The 19963-nt window shown below is 39.1% G+C and overlaps 1 protein-coding gene, 1 long non-coding RNA gene and 1 pseudogene across 2 annotated transcripts in view; 1 reads left to right on the plus strand and 2 right to left on the minus strand.

Annotated features, from left to right (window-relative positions):
- LOC139778691 (argininosuccinate lyase-like) overlaps positions 1 to 19963 on the minus strand; it is a 139969-nt gene that overhangs the window by 52301 nt on the left and 67705 nt on the right. Inside the window, exon 2 of the mRNA XM_071716755.1 lies at positions 16778 to 16977. Within this exon, the coding sequence (XP_071572856.1) occupies positions 16778 to 16977 (200 nt within the window). The remainder of the gene's footprint in view (positions 1 to 16777; positions 16978 to 19963) is intronic.
- Positions 121 to 2366, plus strand: LOC139778695 (uncharacterized). Its single transcript, XR_011719641.1, has 2 exons — positions 121 to 2150; positions 2220 to 2366. It is a non-coding gene; the product is annotated as an uncharacterized lncRNA (long non-coding RNA).
- Positions 5850 to 9456, minus strand: LOC139778686 (uncharacterized; annotated as a pseudogene).

Here is a 19963-nt window from a genome sequence, read left to right on the forward strand (position 1 = left end):
ATCTTTACCATCTAACGTATTAAATTTTTTAAGTTTGGGCGGTAATTTCGCTTTGCCCACCAATCCGAGAGAGAGAAAAGATCGCTTGTGCTCCTCTCTGGACATTATTAAAAATTTCGAATTTAACACATACAAAATTCCGAAAAACTTGGTAGAGAATACCCGCCGTTCGATTGCCAACTCGCTGCATAAGTTTCTGAGTTTGAATAAACATGTTAACCATATTGACAGATTTTTCACGAAAGAATTTACTGCTTGTAAAAAATTCTTGCGTGATAATGATGATGTCCTTGTCACCAAGGCTGACAAAGGCCAAGTAACTGTCATTTTGGATAAGAACGCATATGTAAACCAAATGACTGAAGCGCTTGGAGACCAAGACACTTATAAAAAATTGAAAAAAGATCCGATAAATAAAATTACATCTAAAATTCATGAATTGGTCAAATCTTGGCTTGACAATGGCATCATCAGTGACTGTACATACAAAATACTCAATTGCACCAATGGAAATCTACCGAGAGCCTACGGACTGCCGAAAGTTCACAAGGCCGGCCTCCCTTTACGTATTATTGTCTCAGCGTTGGGTAGCCCGCTCTATAACGTGGCTAGTCTCCTCCAAAAGACCTTACATACGTCGATCCCGAAACCGAAATCGCACATAAAAGATAGTTGGTCTTTTGCGAAGTTTATAAACAACATGAATATTAATGATGACGAAACACTTATTTCACTTGACGTCACGGCACTATTTACGAACATCCCTAAAGATTTAGTATTAAAGGGAATTGAAAAAAGGTGGAACTATATTTCTAGCAAGACTGACCTCAATTTATCACAGTTTTTACACGCAATTGATCTTATTTTATCGTCCACTAGTTTTAGTTTTAACGGCGAAATTTACGAACAAATCTTCGGCAGCCCCATGGGATCTCCTTTATCGCCGGTCGTCGCTGATATTGTCATGGATGACTTAGAGACGCATTGCCTAAGCCTTTTGAATTTTAACATCCGGATATTCATTAGATATGTCGATGACATTTTTGCGGTGATTCCCAAAACAAGTGTGGGCTTGATTTTAAAAGTTTTCAACGGATATCATCCTAGACTTAGGTTCACTTATGAAATTGAAACGAATGCGTCACTCAACTTCCTGGATACGACTGTAATTAGGAATGGCAACTTATTAATAACCAATTGGTATCGAAAACCGACGTTCTCTGGACGTTACATAAATTTTCATTCTAACCATCCTTTAAAATACAAATTGAACACTATTACTAGCTTGGTTGATCGCGCGGTTTTACTTTCTAATGAAAAATTCCACGATGGCAATATTAAGATAATTAAAGAAATTTTGAACAACAACAGTTTTCCTAAACCAATCGTTAATAAACACATTGCCAAACGTCTAAACACTCTCAAAACACGTAACAACACACTTAATACTCCCACTGACAATAACACAACTTTTGATTTTAAAAACTGCATACCTTTACCCTATATAAAAACGTTGAGTGATAGCATTTGCCGTACTTTAAATGAACTCCACATCACTACCTTATACACGGTTCCTAAAAAACTTGATTGCTTAATAAGACGGGGCAAAGACAGAATTAACGACCTAAAACAAACTGACATAGTGTACAAAATTAACTGCAGGGATTGTAGGGCCACATATATAGGGCAGACTAAAAGGCATCTGTGTACGCGTCTCAGGGAACACCAGAGCGATATTAGAAAACACGCTAGCAATCTTTCTGTAGTGAGTGAACACCGAATATCCTATGGGCATGATTTTGACTGGGGAAAACCTGAAATATTACATAAGGAAGGACAGACCAGAAAGAGAGAAATAGCGGAGATGTTTTTTATTAAAAAATTTGACGACACCATCAATTTGCAAAAGGACACGGAGAATCTTAACGTTCTCTACGAACATATCATAAAAGAAATATAGCTGGTCTCTCCTCTCCGCTGCTTCCCTCTCTATGTTCTTGCCTTTTATTGTTTACGGCACCAGTCTGTTTATAATTGTCAGGTTCATCAGTCTAAATTGTACCACCGCACTGCTATGTCATGTTACAAACATTTCACGAAATATACCGTTTAACAAATTTGTTATTACTTAGATTCCGACGCACAAATATGTAAGTTTCTGTTTCGTATAATATTGATATAATTTTCACTTAATTGCAAATTAATTTTGTGTCGTTTAGCTTTTAGATTCGGTGTAGTTAGGGCATTATGCTTGACTAATCGACATTTGTGAGTTTTGTATACACGCTTGAAAAGGACCGGATCCTCGGTCGAAACGTAGCGTTTTTCGATTAATAAATTTGGCCAGTTGGGTCGATTACAACATCTTTAGTAATTTCTTCAAAATTGTTTATCTATAAAATATTCTGAAATTAATAGAAAAAACTAAACATGTATTATAATTTCTTATAAAGTTAAAAAATTATAATACCATTAATAATTTTGACAATTTTAGTAGTACAATTTTACAAATAAAAGTATTACGAATAAATGATTTACATAGGTTGTAAATAAAGTAGCAACACTGTCATAAGACGCATTTGGTAACTTTAATATTATTATTAATCAATCTAAGCAAAATGGAGCGTTGAGCCGTAACAAGGTGTTGGTGTTCATACATTCTATACTTTAAGTAAAGAAGTAACGAATTATAATGTACATACTGTACATATACATATATTCCAACTTAATAGACTGCGCGCCGCAAATTGTCGGACTTGAAACACAGCTATCTTGGAACATTAATACCCTTCCCTCCCCCGGAATTAAATCGACGCGATTTTTTGCAATAAATTCTTTGCAGTTTTTTAAACAATTAAATCGCGTCGATTTAATTCCGGGGGAGGGAAGGGTATTAATGTTCCAAGATAGCTGTGTTTCAAGTCCGACAATTTGCGGCGCGCAGTCTATTAAGTTGGAATATATGTATATGTACAGTATGTACATTATAATTTGTTACTTCTTTACTTAAAGTATAGAATGTATGAACACCAACACTTTGTTACGGCTCAACGCTCCATTTTTCTTAGATTGATTTGTAATCATGTGAGCCTTTATTATTATATTTAATATTATTATTAACCAATCGAGATGCTAGATGTATTCATTGTATGTACTGTTACGTCTTTTTATGCCCGGTATCACGCCCAGGACGCACGACAGATCAAAAGAGGTTAGGGAGAGAAGGATGGCAGGCCTCTCCGACGGTTCTCTCACACAGTCCGACGATTAGGCTCGACTCCAAAGTTGGACGCCAGACGCGTAATCTCGCGTCCATTAATTCATGCTAAGATCGCGAAAACCCGCAAAGAAACATGAAAACGCAATTAATCCGGCGTGCGAGAGATCGGCCAGCTCGACCTAACGGCTATGGGCGGAGTTGATGAAGGGCAGCGCAAGATTCGGTGGGGTGACGCGTAAATTACACACTCAGATATTTAATAATAATCAATAACAGGTTTATTGTTACTCGGCAGTACTATGAAATCGAATGGTAAAAAGAATCATTGAACAGCGGAAGTCAGAAATGAAATTGAGTCGGATTATAATTATTAAGTAAAGCAGACATTAAATGGTATTAAAGAGGTTGAATTAACAGAATTAGATAATGTAACGTGAAAGAACATTAATTTCGAAATCTAATTAAACACAATAGGAGTAAGCGTAAAATAACAAAGTAAATAGAACTTAATATGGAACGTAAATTAGAATTACATATAATGGAATGAGAAACAAAAAATATGCTCGAATACGAAGTAGTAGAAGTAAGCGCGAAATAACAAAGTAAATAGAACGTAATATTGAAGATGAAATATTATTGAAATCGTGCGGCGCCACGCTCGGCGCGCAAAGACTCGACGTCCGAAACCGCGAAAGAATTCTATCGCCAAGATGTAATATGCTCGCGGTAGGCGCGAGACTCTAAACCTAACGCGAACTATAGTACGACTATTAACACGAGGGTATAACGTGCGCGAGAACACTCAGGACGACGCAAAATATAATACGCAAGGACACGCAACATAACGCAGAATACAGCACGCGAGTACAATGAATAAACGAAGACGTTGAACATGGAATAGCGCGCGAGAAGAAACCGGATCTAACGTAATTAGCACACGCGAAATCTATCACGCGACAACACAAATTACGACACACAATAATACGCGCAATAATACACGCAGTCGCGAGCACGAAGAACGCGAGAAAGATTCGCGATTCCGAAATCAGTCGCCCGCGTTCCTCCCGCGATCTCCAGGAGCCTGTAATGTTAATCCGCGATCCCCTGCAGCCAACGAGACTATCCTGGGGCCCCTCGCTCTCGATGTCGACCACCAACACCAAAATTATGCCGTTCCGGCAGCTATCACTAATTATATTCACGAGTCGGCACCTGAGCGAGAGCGCGACCCGGAGGGCGGTGTCGTGGCTTTACATACAACAAAAGTTTGAGGCAACCTCACCAAAATCCGCTCCTCTCTTTCAATGGCTCGTTTCCGGGCTCGGGCTCCGGCAGCTGATGGCTCGATAGCCGGCTCGTTAGCCGGGCGTGATTTCAAGATGCGCAATTACGCCGGAGGACGACCAGGGAGTAATCGCGAAAATTCGCTCAATAGCGGAATCGATGACGCGCCCCACCCGGGGCGTGCGCGGCCCTTCGGCGCGGGCCAATTAGGGGCGGATTCGCGGGCTCGTGACATATCCTTGCGCAGGGCTGTCGGCAGCAGATCCTGCGGGGGTGTTCTATGGCCCCTCGCTTTTGCAGCGGCCTCTCGGAATCCTTAAGCAGCGGTCAGGACACGCTGATTCCTCCGTAATGCTCCCTTGTGACCCGGGGGTGCTGGCCAGCCACCCCCGGAGCCCGGTTATTGCCGTGGAGGTTAGCCGGGGAAACTCGTTCTCTCCCGGCGGCGGGGCCCTGCTGTTTCAAGCTCCGTTCGCTGCCGTACCACGCGCCGCGCGCGTTTTCCTGCGCCCCCTGCTCGCTCGGCTGCCCGCGAGCTTCGCTAATAGCCGCCTCCGTCGATCGATTCCTCGTCTCGGTCCTCTCCAAACTTCTGGATCCTCTACCTCCCAACGGGAATGTCCATATTTCGCCTCGGTGAGGTGCCAAAGCATAATACAAAGAAAAGAAAAAGATCAGAAATCGGAAACGCGACTCACTTAGACCCCTGGAGATTTCGCAATCGACTCCCTGGACCGTTCTCGGGCGCGAAACCCGCGCCCTGTGACGGCGGCGGGGACGCTGCCACGATGCAGCGAAACTGCAACGTCACAGTACATGTGCATAAGACGCACAGTTCATTCTATCAAGTAACCTCATATGGAGAAGTCGTCAAATACAACATCTACATGTGTAACGCCCTAAAGCTAAAATATATTTATAAGACAATATTTAAATAACGATCCTGGATCGAGATCCAGGTTGCAAAAGATAAAACTACAAGTGACTGTTAAGGCCTAACAGTTACTTGCATAGTTACATAACAATATGCATATAAAAAATTGTCGCATTGCTATCAGGACGCTCGTAAAATACGATTGGCTAATTTTTCTTATGTACATAGTTATACAACTATGTAAGTCTGGATAACCTCTTATCGTAATCTTCGGGAATTCTATGATTACAGTACCTTATCATATCGGATTATCGCAAAATAGGTCAGCGCCTTCATACTTTAGGATGTCACATACAGGCGTTGTATTTGACAACTTCCTCACATAAATCCTCACTTAATAAAATGAGTTGTGTCGCCTTATTTGAATGTACAGTAAATGCTATTGACATCCCTATAGATAAATAGTAATACTTGAGTTATCAAATATTTATTTTATGACAGTGTTGTCATCACTTTATTTACAACCTTTGTAGAATATTATTTGTTACTTAATTTAAAGCGAACTGAAATATAATTTAAGGTAAATATATCGAATAGGGGACCCACCTCCGATGACCTTGACCTTGATATATTGTCAAGGACATGACCCTGAGACCTTTTTCTTATAACTTAATCGTCGCTCATTGCTTATTTAAAAGTTATGAACAAAAAAAGTTTGAAAAATATAACAGTTATTTTGAGTATTAAAAGGCACAAACGACTATGTGGAAATAGTACATGTATAAACGAAGAAAAGTCATTTAAAGCAGTGAATCGTTAATATATTGAACAGTCTTTTTGTTTAAGCAGAGAATAGTTAGCATAGAAAAGGGTAAAAATGAAGAAAGGCGAGACAGCTCTAATGATCTTGACTTTGACATATGTTATCAGTGACTCTGACAAGGGAACCTCGCGAAGTGGAAAATTCTGATTTTAATATAACTTTCCACACATGTAGGGGGAGTAAAAAGATGAATTTAGATATTTTTTATAGCTGCCCAAAAACGGTTTTAAGGGGTGAAACCATTACTCATAGTAGAGCGGTTTTTTGCTTTTCTCGATATATCTCGAAAAATATTTGAGATATCAAAAAATGTTTCTTATAAAAGTTTTACAGTAAAATCTCTTCTATTCGACAACATTAATAATATTTTTTTAAAATAATTTTTTAAACAAAATTTTGATTAAAAATTAAAAAAAATTTTTTTTTTGATATTTTATTAATGTGGTTGAATAAAGATGTTTTTACCATAAAACTTTTATTTGAAACATTTTTTGATATCTTGAATACTTTCCGAAATATATCGAGAAAAACAAAAAGCCGCTCTACATATGAAGGGTGATTTCACCCTTTAGAACCATTTTTTGGCATCAACAAAAAATTTCTAAATTCATCTTTTTACCCCCGCCCCTCCTACATGTGTGCAAAGTTTTATAATAAGAACATTTATGTGTATTTAACCGCAACGAATAATTTTTTCAAAAATTTATTTATTTTTGCATCTCTTATTTAAAAAAATATCTGTTGCGTGCGTTATTTAATAAAATTGTAAAATGAAGATAATTTTATCCTGAATGTACTTATAATTCTTTAAACAATATCGTAACAATTTTCGCGCTAACTAAAAATTTCTAAATTTATTCATCTGTGTGTGCGTGCGTGTGTGTGTTTTATAAAATATTAGTTTTAGATCTCGCGATAGTAGATCTCGCGAGGCTCGCTCCGACGCGCGACGCTCGGCGACCAGACTTGATGGTGGGGCGAGCGCGCAGCGGTTCTTATGCCCGGTCTTCGTGCCCGAACGTCCGGACCCTATTGATGATATTCCCCATAAGACCATACGTGTTGACAGCGTTCCCTAGAATGTATAAGAATATTTATTACAAATATTAGTAATAAATATTATAATTATCTAGATAACAATATCTTTTACTTACGAACAATTCTTATATTTCATAGTATTTACAATCATGATATTCCTCAAAGAAATAATGCATACAAAAATATTTTTTGCACCAGGAACAACGTATTATGGCAGGTGCATCACATATGGAACAGCGTGGTATTTCTTGTATATCTTTTCCAGAGAAACAAAAATCTACTGGATTTTCAAACTGTGGTGGCCGTACGTCGATATAGCCACTTTTGAACCAAGCGTATTTAAAAAGATTATGAAATCGTGGAGAGGACAGCTGTATATGCGTTAAGGATTGTAATTTAATGATATTATTTCTTAAATGTAAATTGATATCATAATTTAACAATGTAACGCGATTACTAAATGTCCTCACAAAGTTCTTCCATACTCTAAACCCATAAACATCAAGAGGTTGAATCATTGCTGTGGTTTTTTTTGGTATTGTTAAAATCCGTACATCTTTATCTTTAGATGGCATAAACTCTTGTAAGTTCGCAGGACAATGTCCGCTCCAAGAGTCTAGTAAAAACACACTGAAACTTCCAGTTGCGGGTAAAAAAACATTTGTGAACCAAGATTGAAAGTGTTGTGTAGTCAGTTTGCCTGATTTCGATGCTGCGATGAAAATATTTGCAGGCCTGAACAAAGTCGCTTCTACGCGTGGTCCAAAACTTCCACTGGCCTCTTTCAATACCAAATAAAGAGGTGATTGTAATTGTCCACTTGCAGAAATTGTAGGCATAATGGTGTAGCTGTGTGTCATTGCTGATAGTGATTGAACTACACTTTCGACTATTTTAACACCTTGTGTCGTTAACGTTCTGCCTGAATGTACTTCCAAATTAAATCCACTTTCGTCTGCATTATATATATTTTGTACATCAAAAACATCTATAAATGATTTTACAGAGCCTATGAAATCTTGGCACGCAATTTGTAATTGTTCTTGATTTTTCTTGGATGAATGGTTTACAAATTTTGTTATTTTCCTTGACACTATTCCGTGTTTTCTTTTAAAATTTAATATCCATGTTGCTCCTGCTTTAAAATGAGGAAGATTAATTTCCTCTTTTGCTTCCAGCGCCCATCGTCGCAGATCTATATCATGCATAATACTGTTTTTGTCGTTAGCGTCTTTGAATTTGTTCAAGACGTATTCAGAAATGTATAATAGTTTTTCTCTATGAGTACCACCTCTTTGTAGGGAGAGTTCCCATTTATACAGCTGCGGCAAGGACTTTACCTTTCTAAACCGATGTTGGACTGATGATAAACTGTATATAACGTCCCTTTTTTCCACTTTTCCAGAATTCAACAGCTTTTCGTTTATAGTTATTATTTACAACTTCGTATTCTTCCAATGTACAACTATCTTCTCCCTCATCTTTATCAAGTTCTTCTACTTCTTCTATTTCGTCAGCTGCGACAAATTCTGCATCGTGTAAGTCCCAATAATTCTCAAATTCTAAGTAGTGTCGGTCTGCATAGCAAATGATATGTCATCCATTGAATTTTTTATAATATTCTTTATAGTATCATGCAATTCAATTTCTTTATCATTTGTAGGTGTTTGTGGAATATTTGAAATTTGGAATGAAACCATTAACATATTGAGAACATTCGCAGGATTTACACGTAACATTTTGGTTTGTTAAGCTAAAAATATGCACTTTTTCTGAATTAAAATTTTTGACAATCTTTTACACTTGTATGAATCGTTAAACTCGTGGGTACTTATACTAAAACTATGCGCAATATTTCCGACTTATATAGAGCCTTATCATCTTATTTATATCTTCTTTATATCAGAATCTTCCGAGTATGGAAAATTACTGCAAAATATTCTCACGTATAACGTGTGTGATTACATATTGCATTGCGACACTAGACGTAAATGAGCGATATGCACGTGTACATTGCACGTTGTACAATATACACATTGCAATATGATCATATTGTTTATATATTACACGTACATCATATTGCATATTTTCACGTAAATGAACGATATACACGTGGTATAATATAATCGCTTCTGTTAGGTATCACAGTATATTGTATTAGGTGCATATCGCTCATTTATGTCTAATCGCAATGCAGATTAGTCACGTACGTTGTACGTGAAGATAATCACGTACGTTGTACGTGAAGATAGTCACATACGTTGTACGTAAAGATATTTTGCAGTTATTTTTCATATTTAAAATTGTTACAATATTGTTTAAAGAATTATAAGTACATTCAGGATAAAATTATCTTCATTTTACAATTTTATTAAATAACGCACGCAACAGATATTTTTTTAAATAAAAGATGCAAAAATAAATAAATTTTTGAAAAAATTATTCGTTGCGGTTAAATACACATAAATGTTCTTATTATAAAACTTTGCACACATGTAGGAAGGGCGGGGGTAAAAAGATGAATTTAAAAATTTTTTGTTGATGCCAAAAAATGGTTCTAAAGGGTGAAATCACCCTTCATATGTAAAGCGGCTTTTTGTTTTTCTCGATATATTTCGGAAAGTATTCAAGATATCAAAAAATGTTTTAAATAAAAGTTTTATGGTAAAAACATCTTTATTCAACCACATTAATAAAATATCAAAAAAAAAATTTTTTTTAATTTTTAATCAAAATTTTGTTTAAAAAATTATTTTAAAAAAATATTATTAATGTTGTCGAATAGAAGAGATTTTACTGTAAAACTTTTATAAGATACATTTTTTGATATCTCAAATATTTTTCGAGATATATCGAGAAAAGCAAAAAACCGCTCTACTATGAGCAATGGTTTCACCCCTTAAAACCGTTTTTGGGCAGCTATAAAAAATATCTAAATTCATCTTTTTACTCCCCCTACATGTGTGGAAAGTTATATTAAAATCAGAATTTCCCACTTCGCGAGGTTCCCTTGTGAGTAACTTTTCCTTATAAATTAGTCGTTGGTCATTACTTATTTAAAAATGATAAACAAATAAATTTGAAAAATATACAAGTTTGTGTCAGTACTAAAGGAAGTAATTTGCTGATATATGTATATGTATAGACAGTACACATGTAGGCTACCGCTCCTCCCCCGCAGGCAGGGGTAAGGCACGGTGGATCTCGCTTTGCGTGGATAGTATAATGCTATCCAGAGAACCATCTACGCAAAGAAAGGTCCACCCCACCCCACCCCACCCTTGCTTACAGGGCAAACCGAAGTCTATCATTACACGGTTCGGGTTTTCAACTTTCCACGCAAAGCGAGGTCTATTCCCACTTACCCCTGCGGGAGAGGGGCGGCAGCGGAAGAGGTGGGTCCCTTATTCGGTATATTTATCGAATTTAATGATAAGAACTTCTAAACAAAACTTTAACTTAAGAGGTAAAATGGTGATTATTTACATTAACGGATACCACCGATGATTTTGACCTTGACATATGTTATAGAGAGGAGGGTACTAATTAACATTTGCTTATGATTTAATCGGCACTCTTCTAGTTTTTGAGACACTCAAAAATATTAAAAATTTGCTTTGCTAAATATTGTTCAATATGCTCCACTGTGAGCACCAGTATCCAGATCTACGAAATTATATTTATGATTTACTGCATATAGTTTATTTAACAATTATATGGCTTTCAATAATCAGGTATCATTATGGTATTCGAATTAATCCATTTTTTAATTATAATTAATAATATCTCAACGGAGCGATTAGGAAATAGTTTGATGAATAATATATTAGAGTCACGTTCACAAAACTGCCGAATATCCATTGATTAGTAATAAATTAATCTCTATTATATTTTTGCTTGCCAATCTTTGCTTCATCAATTTCAACTATTTTGCCTTTTTTTCTTGCCTTTTCCCGTGACGGTAATTTTTTAACAGATTTTCCACTTCAGAAAAAGCAAAGAAATCACATGAAGCCAAGACAGGGCTGTAGATTGGATGTGAGGACAGGGATGTAATTTTTTCTGCTAAAAACTCCCGTACTGTTAGCACATTGCAGCAAAGTGCAACGTTATCATGGTGCAGGTATCAAAAACAACTGTTCTTCCACACACACACACACGCACGCACGCACGCACGCACGCACGCACGCACGCACCTTACAGCCCTGTCCTGGCTCCGTGTGATTTATTTATCTCTTTTGAAAGTGAAAAATCCATTAAAGGCTCACGAGACTCTTGACCAGATCCAAAAGGCCGTGACACACAGCCGCTGAACACATTTACAGATGTGGACTTTCAGTAATAGCAGAACCGCTAGGAACGGTGTGTGCATTCCCAAGGAGCCTACTTTGAGGGAAATCCGAAGTGACTCGATCGTACCAGTAAATGGATCATAATAAATTAATTCTCATTACTTTTGGGACATATCTTGTGTGTGTATATGCTAATATTTGGCCCTTAATTATTTGTCTTTATATTTGACCCTGTCTTTATATTTGAATAAAGCCTGCATTTCTTTTCTTATTTTTTTAATTTTTCCGAATTTTTTGTTTTTTTTAATCGACATATCAAAGGAACCAATCCTTTCACCCGTTCGTCAACTTGGATTATTCTGCCAAAATCTAGGGTCCCATCTGTTTCGTATCAGATCATGTCTATGCCTACTTGGTTTCTTTGGGACCGAATTCTCAATGAGAAGCCGTAAAAACTCCTACAGGACTATTTTCGAGAGGATCCGACAGGTTTTCAAGGATTTGCAGTACGTAATGGAGTGTTCAGCCACCATATTGGATCTGCCATTTTGGATTTGGCTTGACTGAGGTCAGATCTATGATGAGCAGTCCCAAAATCATCCACGCAATCATTTTTGAGTGGATCTGCTGAATTTCCAGTGCCTTACAATACAGAGTGGATCGAACGCCATATTGGATCACCATCTTGGATTCCGATCATCGCCATTTTGGATTTTGCTTTTTTGGGATCGGATTTGTCATATACAGTCCATGAACCACTCGCACAACCATTTTCAAGTAGATCCGGTCAATTGTCAGTAGTTTGCGGTGCGTAAATGAAGTTTCTGGCCACCATATTGGATTACCATCCCAAATTTCGATCACCCAGCTACTGATTCGTGGTCAACCTACTATTAACTCTAACACAGGTCATTTTAGAGCTGTTTTAATCATGAATGAGCTAAAGATCCAAGGTTCATATGAGAACGAAGAGATTTTTGGCACTTTGAAGCGCCATCTTAGGACCGCCATTTTGAATTCTGCAAAGTTGCACACGGCTTTCGATAGCTCTTACCCATAGCTACCTCTAGGCGCAAGGTCGTTTTTCTGCGATGAAAACAATTATGGGCAGGCCGGTGTCCCGGTTGATAAATTTTGCCCCATATATATATATATACATATATGTATGCCAAATAATTAAGGGCCAAATATTTGCATATACAGGGTGATTGAGGGGGAATCTGCAATATTCCGAGAGGTAATAGTATTGATGATTCTAAGCGAAAAGGATCATATTGTTGCGCTCTCCGCTGTCGCGTTCGCTGCACTCTCTCACCCGCGAACGCGCCGCGCACTCCCGTTTCCGGGAATAAAAACTATCCATTAGTTAACGAACAGATTTAATAGAAAGTTCTCAGTACAGAAAAACACGTCTGTATGGCTCCAAGGCCCGGCCCAGAATCTGAAAAGCGACAGACAACAGCAAACTCGTCGTCAAGCCCGTCGTCAGGGACCGCTTCGCGACTGCCTTCTCGAGGCTTCTACCGGGTGTCTCAGCACGGGCGCAACACTGCCCCCCTTCTTCCTAGATTGTCGTCCCGACAATCCTCTGGAGGGCAGCGCCCAGACGACACGGCTCCCCGGGCACCAAGCCGGCTCCTTCTACCCCGGGCTGCTGCCACGAGTTACCGGACTGCCTTCTCCTGGCACCTTGCCGTAGGACTCTTCTATCCCGAGGCAGGCACCCCTCTCGGCTCCCCAGGGAAAAGCTCGCCAGACTCCTCCCTACCGACTCTAGGGCGACCCATCCTCTTCTTCGGGAACAGTCCTCCGGATGCTCGACGCAGTTCAGATGCTCCTCTTCGGTCTCCCGAATCGACGTCACCCTCGGCCGTCGTTGCCGTTCCTCCTCAAAGTCTTCGGAAAAAGGGGGAATTACTGTTTGTGGACCCAACGTCTTTAAGACTCCCCGAGTTCCTGTCTCGGCATTTGGCCTTCGTCCCACGGAACAACCACAACTTAAAAACCGTGGGCGAAACAGTCTTCTTAAATGATTCCCTTCCGAAGAAGTCTTGGACAATGTTTTGCCGCAGTAGCTCAGGTCGGGATTCCAAAAGCCTCTCGAAAACTGTAGACTTTCTCTGGAGAAAAACAAATATAACACGCAGTAAACACCGAACGAAACAACTTTCTAAATTCAAGGAATTCAATATTTTTTACAAAAACTTTTTATTCAAAAACATTTCCAAAAGTTGAACTCACCCCGCCGAGCTCAACTAAACCGCATTTCCCTCTTCGGGGCATTCAGATCGAAAATGCCCCGTTTTCCCACACGTCCAACATTCTCTTCGGTCGGCGCCAAATTTGCTGCCGCGCCAGTTTCCCTTCTGGCTTCTCCCACCTTTCCCTTTTTTCTCTTCTATTTCCACTCTTTTTCCTTCTTTTCGTTCCTAGGGAAACCAAATCCTCCCCAAATTTTTGTCTACGGCCCGCGAATTGCGTGTAATAATTTTTGCGATAAACCTCCCTCGCCGAAACGCAACTTCGATTTAAGTTCCTCAAAACACAGGCTTTCTAAATTTTTTATTGACGGCTTGCAAAGTCGCTGCCATCGTTGTCGCTTCCGAGACGTCCGGCTAAAGCCCCTTGCACAAACGCTATCGCTATCGCCTATTGTGCAAGGGGCTTAAGGTGTCTCTGCCCGGAACCTTTTTCTGGTAGGAGCCGACGTGGCCATTTCGTCCTTTCTATCCCCGACGAGCCCCCAAAAATGTTGCGCTCTCCGCTGTCGCGTTCGCTGCACTCTCTCACACTTGCACTCTGTTTCGGAACGGCAGGGAATTTCGAAGTCTGAGGCGAGTAAGTTTTGAATCTCGAAGTTCTGGTAAAATGAGCTTTATTGCGTTATCAGATACAATGTGGATCGTGCTTCATGATTGACTTTAGTTTATCTTATGCCGGCGCACAAGGACGCCGGACTTATCAAAAAGTCTAAAAGCAAGAGCTTTTGCCTTGCTGCTTGTTTAGATGTTATTACTTAATCAGGGAAGCCGTCGTTATTATTAACGTCCACGTTCTTTCCCGGAGTTGTGGGGGCCCGATCGAGGGGTAACTCCGGGATCACAGTGGAGGGCAGGGCCGGCTCGCTGGTCTTCGGTTCGCTGCTCCTCTTCGTCTTCTTCGTCCTTTCTGTTTGCGTGCCTATAGTCCTCCAGGCATCCGGCGGTAAGGGCCTTCGTACCTGAGAGTCACCCGGCGCTAGGCTCAGCCCTGGTGGGCGGGTGAGTCTCCTATGCGACTCGGGGAGGCTTATCCGCGTCAGAAGCCACCGCGGCTCTGGTGGAGGCTCGAACGTGTCCTGTTCGGCGGGTGGGAAGGGCGGACTCGCCCGGGTTCGACAGCAGGCGCTGGTGATCCCTCGCACGTCGTTCCGAAGAACGGTAAGCGTATTCCGCTCGCTCCAGGTTGGAGCGGAATTTGGTATTCGTCTTGATCGCAGTCTCGACACCTGGTATATCTAACGCCCGGAGTAATATCAATGCGAGAGAAGATAACGTTTCCTTACGGGCCGGCTTGCCCTTATGTACGTTCCCGTTTGTGTTTTAAATGCGAGTAATGACAGCCGCCCCGCGGCAACAGGTGTTACTCGCGCTCGCGTCGTGGGGACCCCTCCCCAGGCACCTTGGAGCGCAGAATACGCGCCGCTCTCGCAGGCGCGCCGTATGGAATTCGGATCCGAACACACTCTCTCACCCGCGAACGTGCCGCGCACTTCCGTTTCCGGGAATAAAGACTCTCCGTTAGTTAACGAATAGATTTAATAGAAAGTTCTCAGTACATAAAAACACGTCTGTATGGCTCCAAGGCCCGGCGCAGAATCTAAAAAGCGACAGACAACAACAAGCTCGTCGTCAAGCCCGTCGTCAGGGACCGCTTCGCGACTGCCTTTTCGAGGCTTCTATCGGGTGTCTCAGCACGGGCGCAACAATATGAACATGGGTCCTAGTTTTAACGGTTATCGATATATTCTGGTTATAACGTGAAAAGGACATCATGCGTATGGAAGGATAGTAATGAAAGTAAAAGACTGACAAAACAATTGTTAGTAGTTAGTTAGTTGTCTGTTCTATTGCCTATAGCAGCCTTAGAGGCTGAGCGCATATTATCGACTTTACATCGACTAAACTCTTTAATCGATGTCGAGCAGCAACAATGATTTCTTATTAACTAAATAATTTAATCGACGACTATATTATTACAGAATGAGTGTGTTTCCCCTCCCCCCTCTCTCCCTTCCCTCTCCCTCTTCCTCTCCATCTCCCTCTCTGTCTCTCCCTCTCTCTCTCTCCCCCACTCCCTCCCTCCCCTTCCCTCCTGGACTTTTAAATCCTCGAACCTCATTATTTTTTTCTTCCATGATTGCGATTTATAATTTCTTTATTTCAATATCACGTATTAGCTGACTAACATCTGCGACCATAAACCCATACCAAATAAAAATTTCTAAATTCGTCTATTTACTTTCCCTACATAAAGTTTTATCAAAATCAGAATTTTCGGATTTGCGAGGTTTTCTTGTTAGATTATTTCGAACGCCATAATTATCTACAGAATTAGATGAACAAAGAGAGAGATTTCATCAAAGAGCCAAGCCTATGGAGACAGGCTTGATATAGAGGAAAAAAGTAAATTTTATGCTGAATGACTTGTATTGATCCTTGATTGAAAACAACGATGTTAAATTGTCGCGAGCTAAGAAAAAAATAATTTTTAATTATTTCTTACCAATTTCTTTACAAAATGTAATTGATTTCATTTCATTACTTTTAAACAAAAATTCACATTGCTAAATTTTCGTTAAAATGTTGTTTTAAAATTATACTGTGAAATAAAGCCAGATTTAGCCCTAAAAATGACTCAAAGTGGCCTTCAAATTAACAAAAAAGAAAAGATGTAATGGAAACGAACTGTTGATACTGTTGTGTTATGGATGCATCCATCTATCATAATCCACTAACCGAATTTAATAATTATCAAAAAAATTTGATTTTGTCATACTGTGTAATTAAGCTTAAAGTTATTAATTTACGAATTAAGAAAGGAGATCTCTTTGATGTATTTCATCAAGGTACATTATCAAACAAATATGACGTAAAAAAATTGATTTAATATGTTAAACAAAAAGTACATTATTAATTAATTTCTTATTTTTAACATTATAACTTAAAACAGTAAAAAATAAAAATTTTAAACATGTATAAACAAACCTTTCCTAATATGGTACCAGTTTTTCCTCGTATTAATTCCATACAATCTGGATTGCGCTTCTGGGGCATTAAACTACTGCCAGTAGAATATTTATCAGCAAATTTGACGAAATTAAACTCCTGAGTGCTGTATATAATCAAATCCTCACAGAAACGGCTTAAGTGCACCGCTGATAATGATGACCAAAATAGAAATTCAGCTAAAAACAATAAAAGAAAAAATAATTTTAGTTATATTTTATTACATTAACTAATATAAGGTATGTACCTTACTAAACACTTTATTTTAATACAAATTACGAATTTTTGATTAATTTTAATCTTTAGTATTAAAACATTTATAGTTTTTAAGTAATTCAAGTTTTTTAAACTTGAATCAAAATCCGTACTTTTCAAGTTAAGAATTTAAAAAATAAATTTTTTGAAACTTGTAAATTAAAACTACGATTATTAGAGAAATAAATAAACAAAATTGTGTTTTTTAATTAATTTTAAATAAATCCTATTTTGATAAAATGTTAATTCCAAGCTTAATTACAAAGACTACGGGGGGACTTGGTTAGCGGATGTGGACGAGTGAGTGTCAGAGAGTGTATGAGTGCGATAATTCTAGCGAATATGTAGAGTAGGTGACAGTTTGTTAAGGTGCCGGGGGCAGGAGAGGGCGAGTTGAGAGGGGTGGAAGCGGCAAAATTGAGGGGAAGACGCGAAAAGTGACAGAGAGGCGAATAAGCAAGAATTAAAAAAGGGAGTCAGAATAGGTTAATGTAAGATAAGGTAGCAACACGCGTAGGCACGGTTAATTTACAGAGGTAGATAGGCAGTCGAATCGGTAGGACGGGTGGTGACTTACGGCGGAGAGGGTAGGCGGTACTAGGCAGGCGTGCTTAAGCTCCGTCTACATGTCGAAAGAAGTGCAAGGCACAGGCAAAAAGAAGACCGCGAGGGAACTGAAAGGAAGGGAAAGAGCAGATTCGTTGAGCATACTGGATTACGTACGAGGTGGAGATAAGGAGAAGGAGAAGAAACATAACAAGAGGAAACGAGAAGAGAGGGAGAGAATGGCGGATGAAATATTTAAGAGAAGTAATATGATGGATAGAACACCACCAGGTTTGAAGCAGACAGGAGAGGAGAGGGAGATAAAGAATGAAGAAGGAACACTGATGGGGATGCTGAGGGAACTTAAAATAGAAATGGTAGGACTGAGGAACGAGATAAAGGAAATAAAAGAAAACTGGGAGCTGAGAGTGGATAGAATGAAGAAGAAGCTGGTAGAAATGGAAGAGAGAATGAAAGAGATGGAGAGATGGAGAGGAAAAACCGGAGTTGCTAAAGGAGAAAATATAGAAGAAATAGTGGAGAAAGTAGCGGAATTAGTAAAGCAAAATAAAGGAAAAGAAGAGTCGCGAGAAGGGAAGGGGGAAGCAAAGGACGAACTAGGACAAGAAGATAGAAGATTGAAAAGAATAATAGAAGAAAAAGAGAAAAGAGAGAGAAAGAACAAGATAGTAATAAAAGGGTTGAATACAAACACAAAGACGAGAAGCATAAAAGATGTAGCTAGGGAATTGCTAGAGCAAGAATTTAAGGTAAAAAATGAGGTAAAGAGTGTTCAAACCGTGGGAATGGAAGGAAGTGGTAATAATAAAATTGGAGGACTGGGAAATCAAAGAGAAGATAATGAAAGAGAACAAGAAATTAAAGGACAAATCTGTAGGCATAATCTATATTGACCATGATATGACGAAGACGGAGAGAGAGGTGCAGAGAAAAATAAGGGAGCGTGCAAGAATAGAGAAAGAAGATGGGAAGATATAGTTAAAGTAGGATATAAAAAGATGAATATAGGAGGAAAGCAGTATGTGTGGAGCGAGGAAGCAGGCGAACTAAGAGAAAAGAAAAATTTCTAGATGGTGGCCAAGTTAGGAGAAGAGAACCAGTAAGTTATGGCATTCAAGATGACAATAGGCAAACAACACGAACGGAGGTCGGAAAAGTGAAGCAGCTGAAGAAAGAAAATAGGCGAAAGATAATTTTTTGGAATGTAACAGGTATAGAGAGGCAGGACAAAGATTTTTGGAATTACATAGTAGGTTTCGATTTTATAGGGTTATGTGAAACATGGTTAGAGGATAAGGGATGGGATAGAATTAAGGGTAGACTACCGGAAACGCACAACTGGAAAAACATTAACGCTGTAAGGGAAAGGAAGAAGGGTAGGGCGAAGGGAGGTTTACTAATAGGTATTAGAAAAGACTGGGAGTCGGAAGTGGAGAAATATGAAAGTGTAATGATTACAGAAAGAATTGCGCGAACGAGAATAGTAAAAGAGGAAAAAGGACTAAATATTTTTACAGTATATAATGTAGGAGCAAAGAAAGATGTTGAAGAGATAATGACGAAAATAACAGAGCAATGCAATAGATGCGAAGGAGAGGATATTATTATAGGAGGCGATTTTAATATTAGAATAGGAAACTTAGGAGGTTGTAGGGAGGATGAGTATGATTTTGAAAAGGAGAGTAAAGATAAAGTCATAGGAGATGGCAGTAGAAGTTTTGTGGATATGATAAATGAAAAAGGATGGTATTTTTTGAATGGATGTACAGAGGGAGATTGGGATGGGGAATATATGTATGTGGGTGCGAGAGGGTGCTCAGTAATCGATTATAAAATTGTAAATGATAGTGCGCAAGAACGAGTGTTGGAATTTAGAATAGGGGACAGGGTGGACTCGAATCATTTGCCTTTGACCTTGTTACTGGAGGAAGAGGAGAACACGAGAAAAATAGAGGGGTGGACAGAAGAGGAAGAAGAGGAACAGAATATGTCGAAGAAGATCATATGTTGGAACAAAGAGGCAAGGAAATTATACAGGGAGAGGACGGAGGTATGGAATGAAAATGAGGACCAGAAAATAGAGTCGGTGGATAGGAAATGGGAGAAAATCAAAAACTGGATCCTTGGAGCTTTAGTTTATAAGGAAGTCAAGATAAAGAAGAGAAGGAAAATAGGGCACAAAGATTGGTGGGATAGGAGCTGCACCAGAAAAAAGAGGGAGGTGAAAAGAAAGTACGGAAGATGGAGAAGTGGAAAGGAAAGTAAGGAAGACTATTTGGAAGGAAAGAAATGCCTGAAGGGGTGGTTAGAGAAGAAAAGGATGGAGAAGAGAGAGAGGGAAGA

The sequence above is a fragment of the Temnothorax nylanderi genome, unplaced genomic scaffold (assembly GCF_030848795.1).
Source record: "Temnothorax nylanderi isolate EJ_2023f unplaced genomic scaffold, tnyl_v1.0 TNYL_tig0192_pilon, whole genome shotgun sequence".
Taxonomy (NCBI): domain Eukaryota; kingdom Metazoa; phylum Arthropoda; class Insecta; order Hymenoptera; family Formicidae; genus Temnothorax; species Temnothorax nylanderi.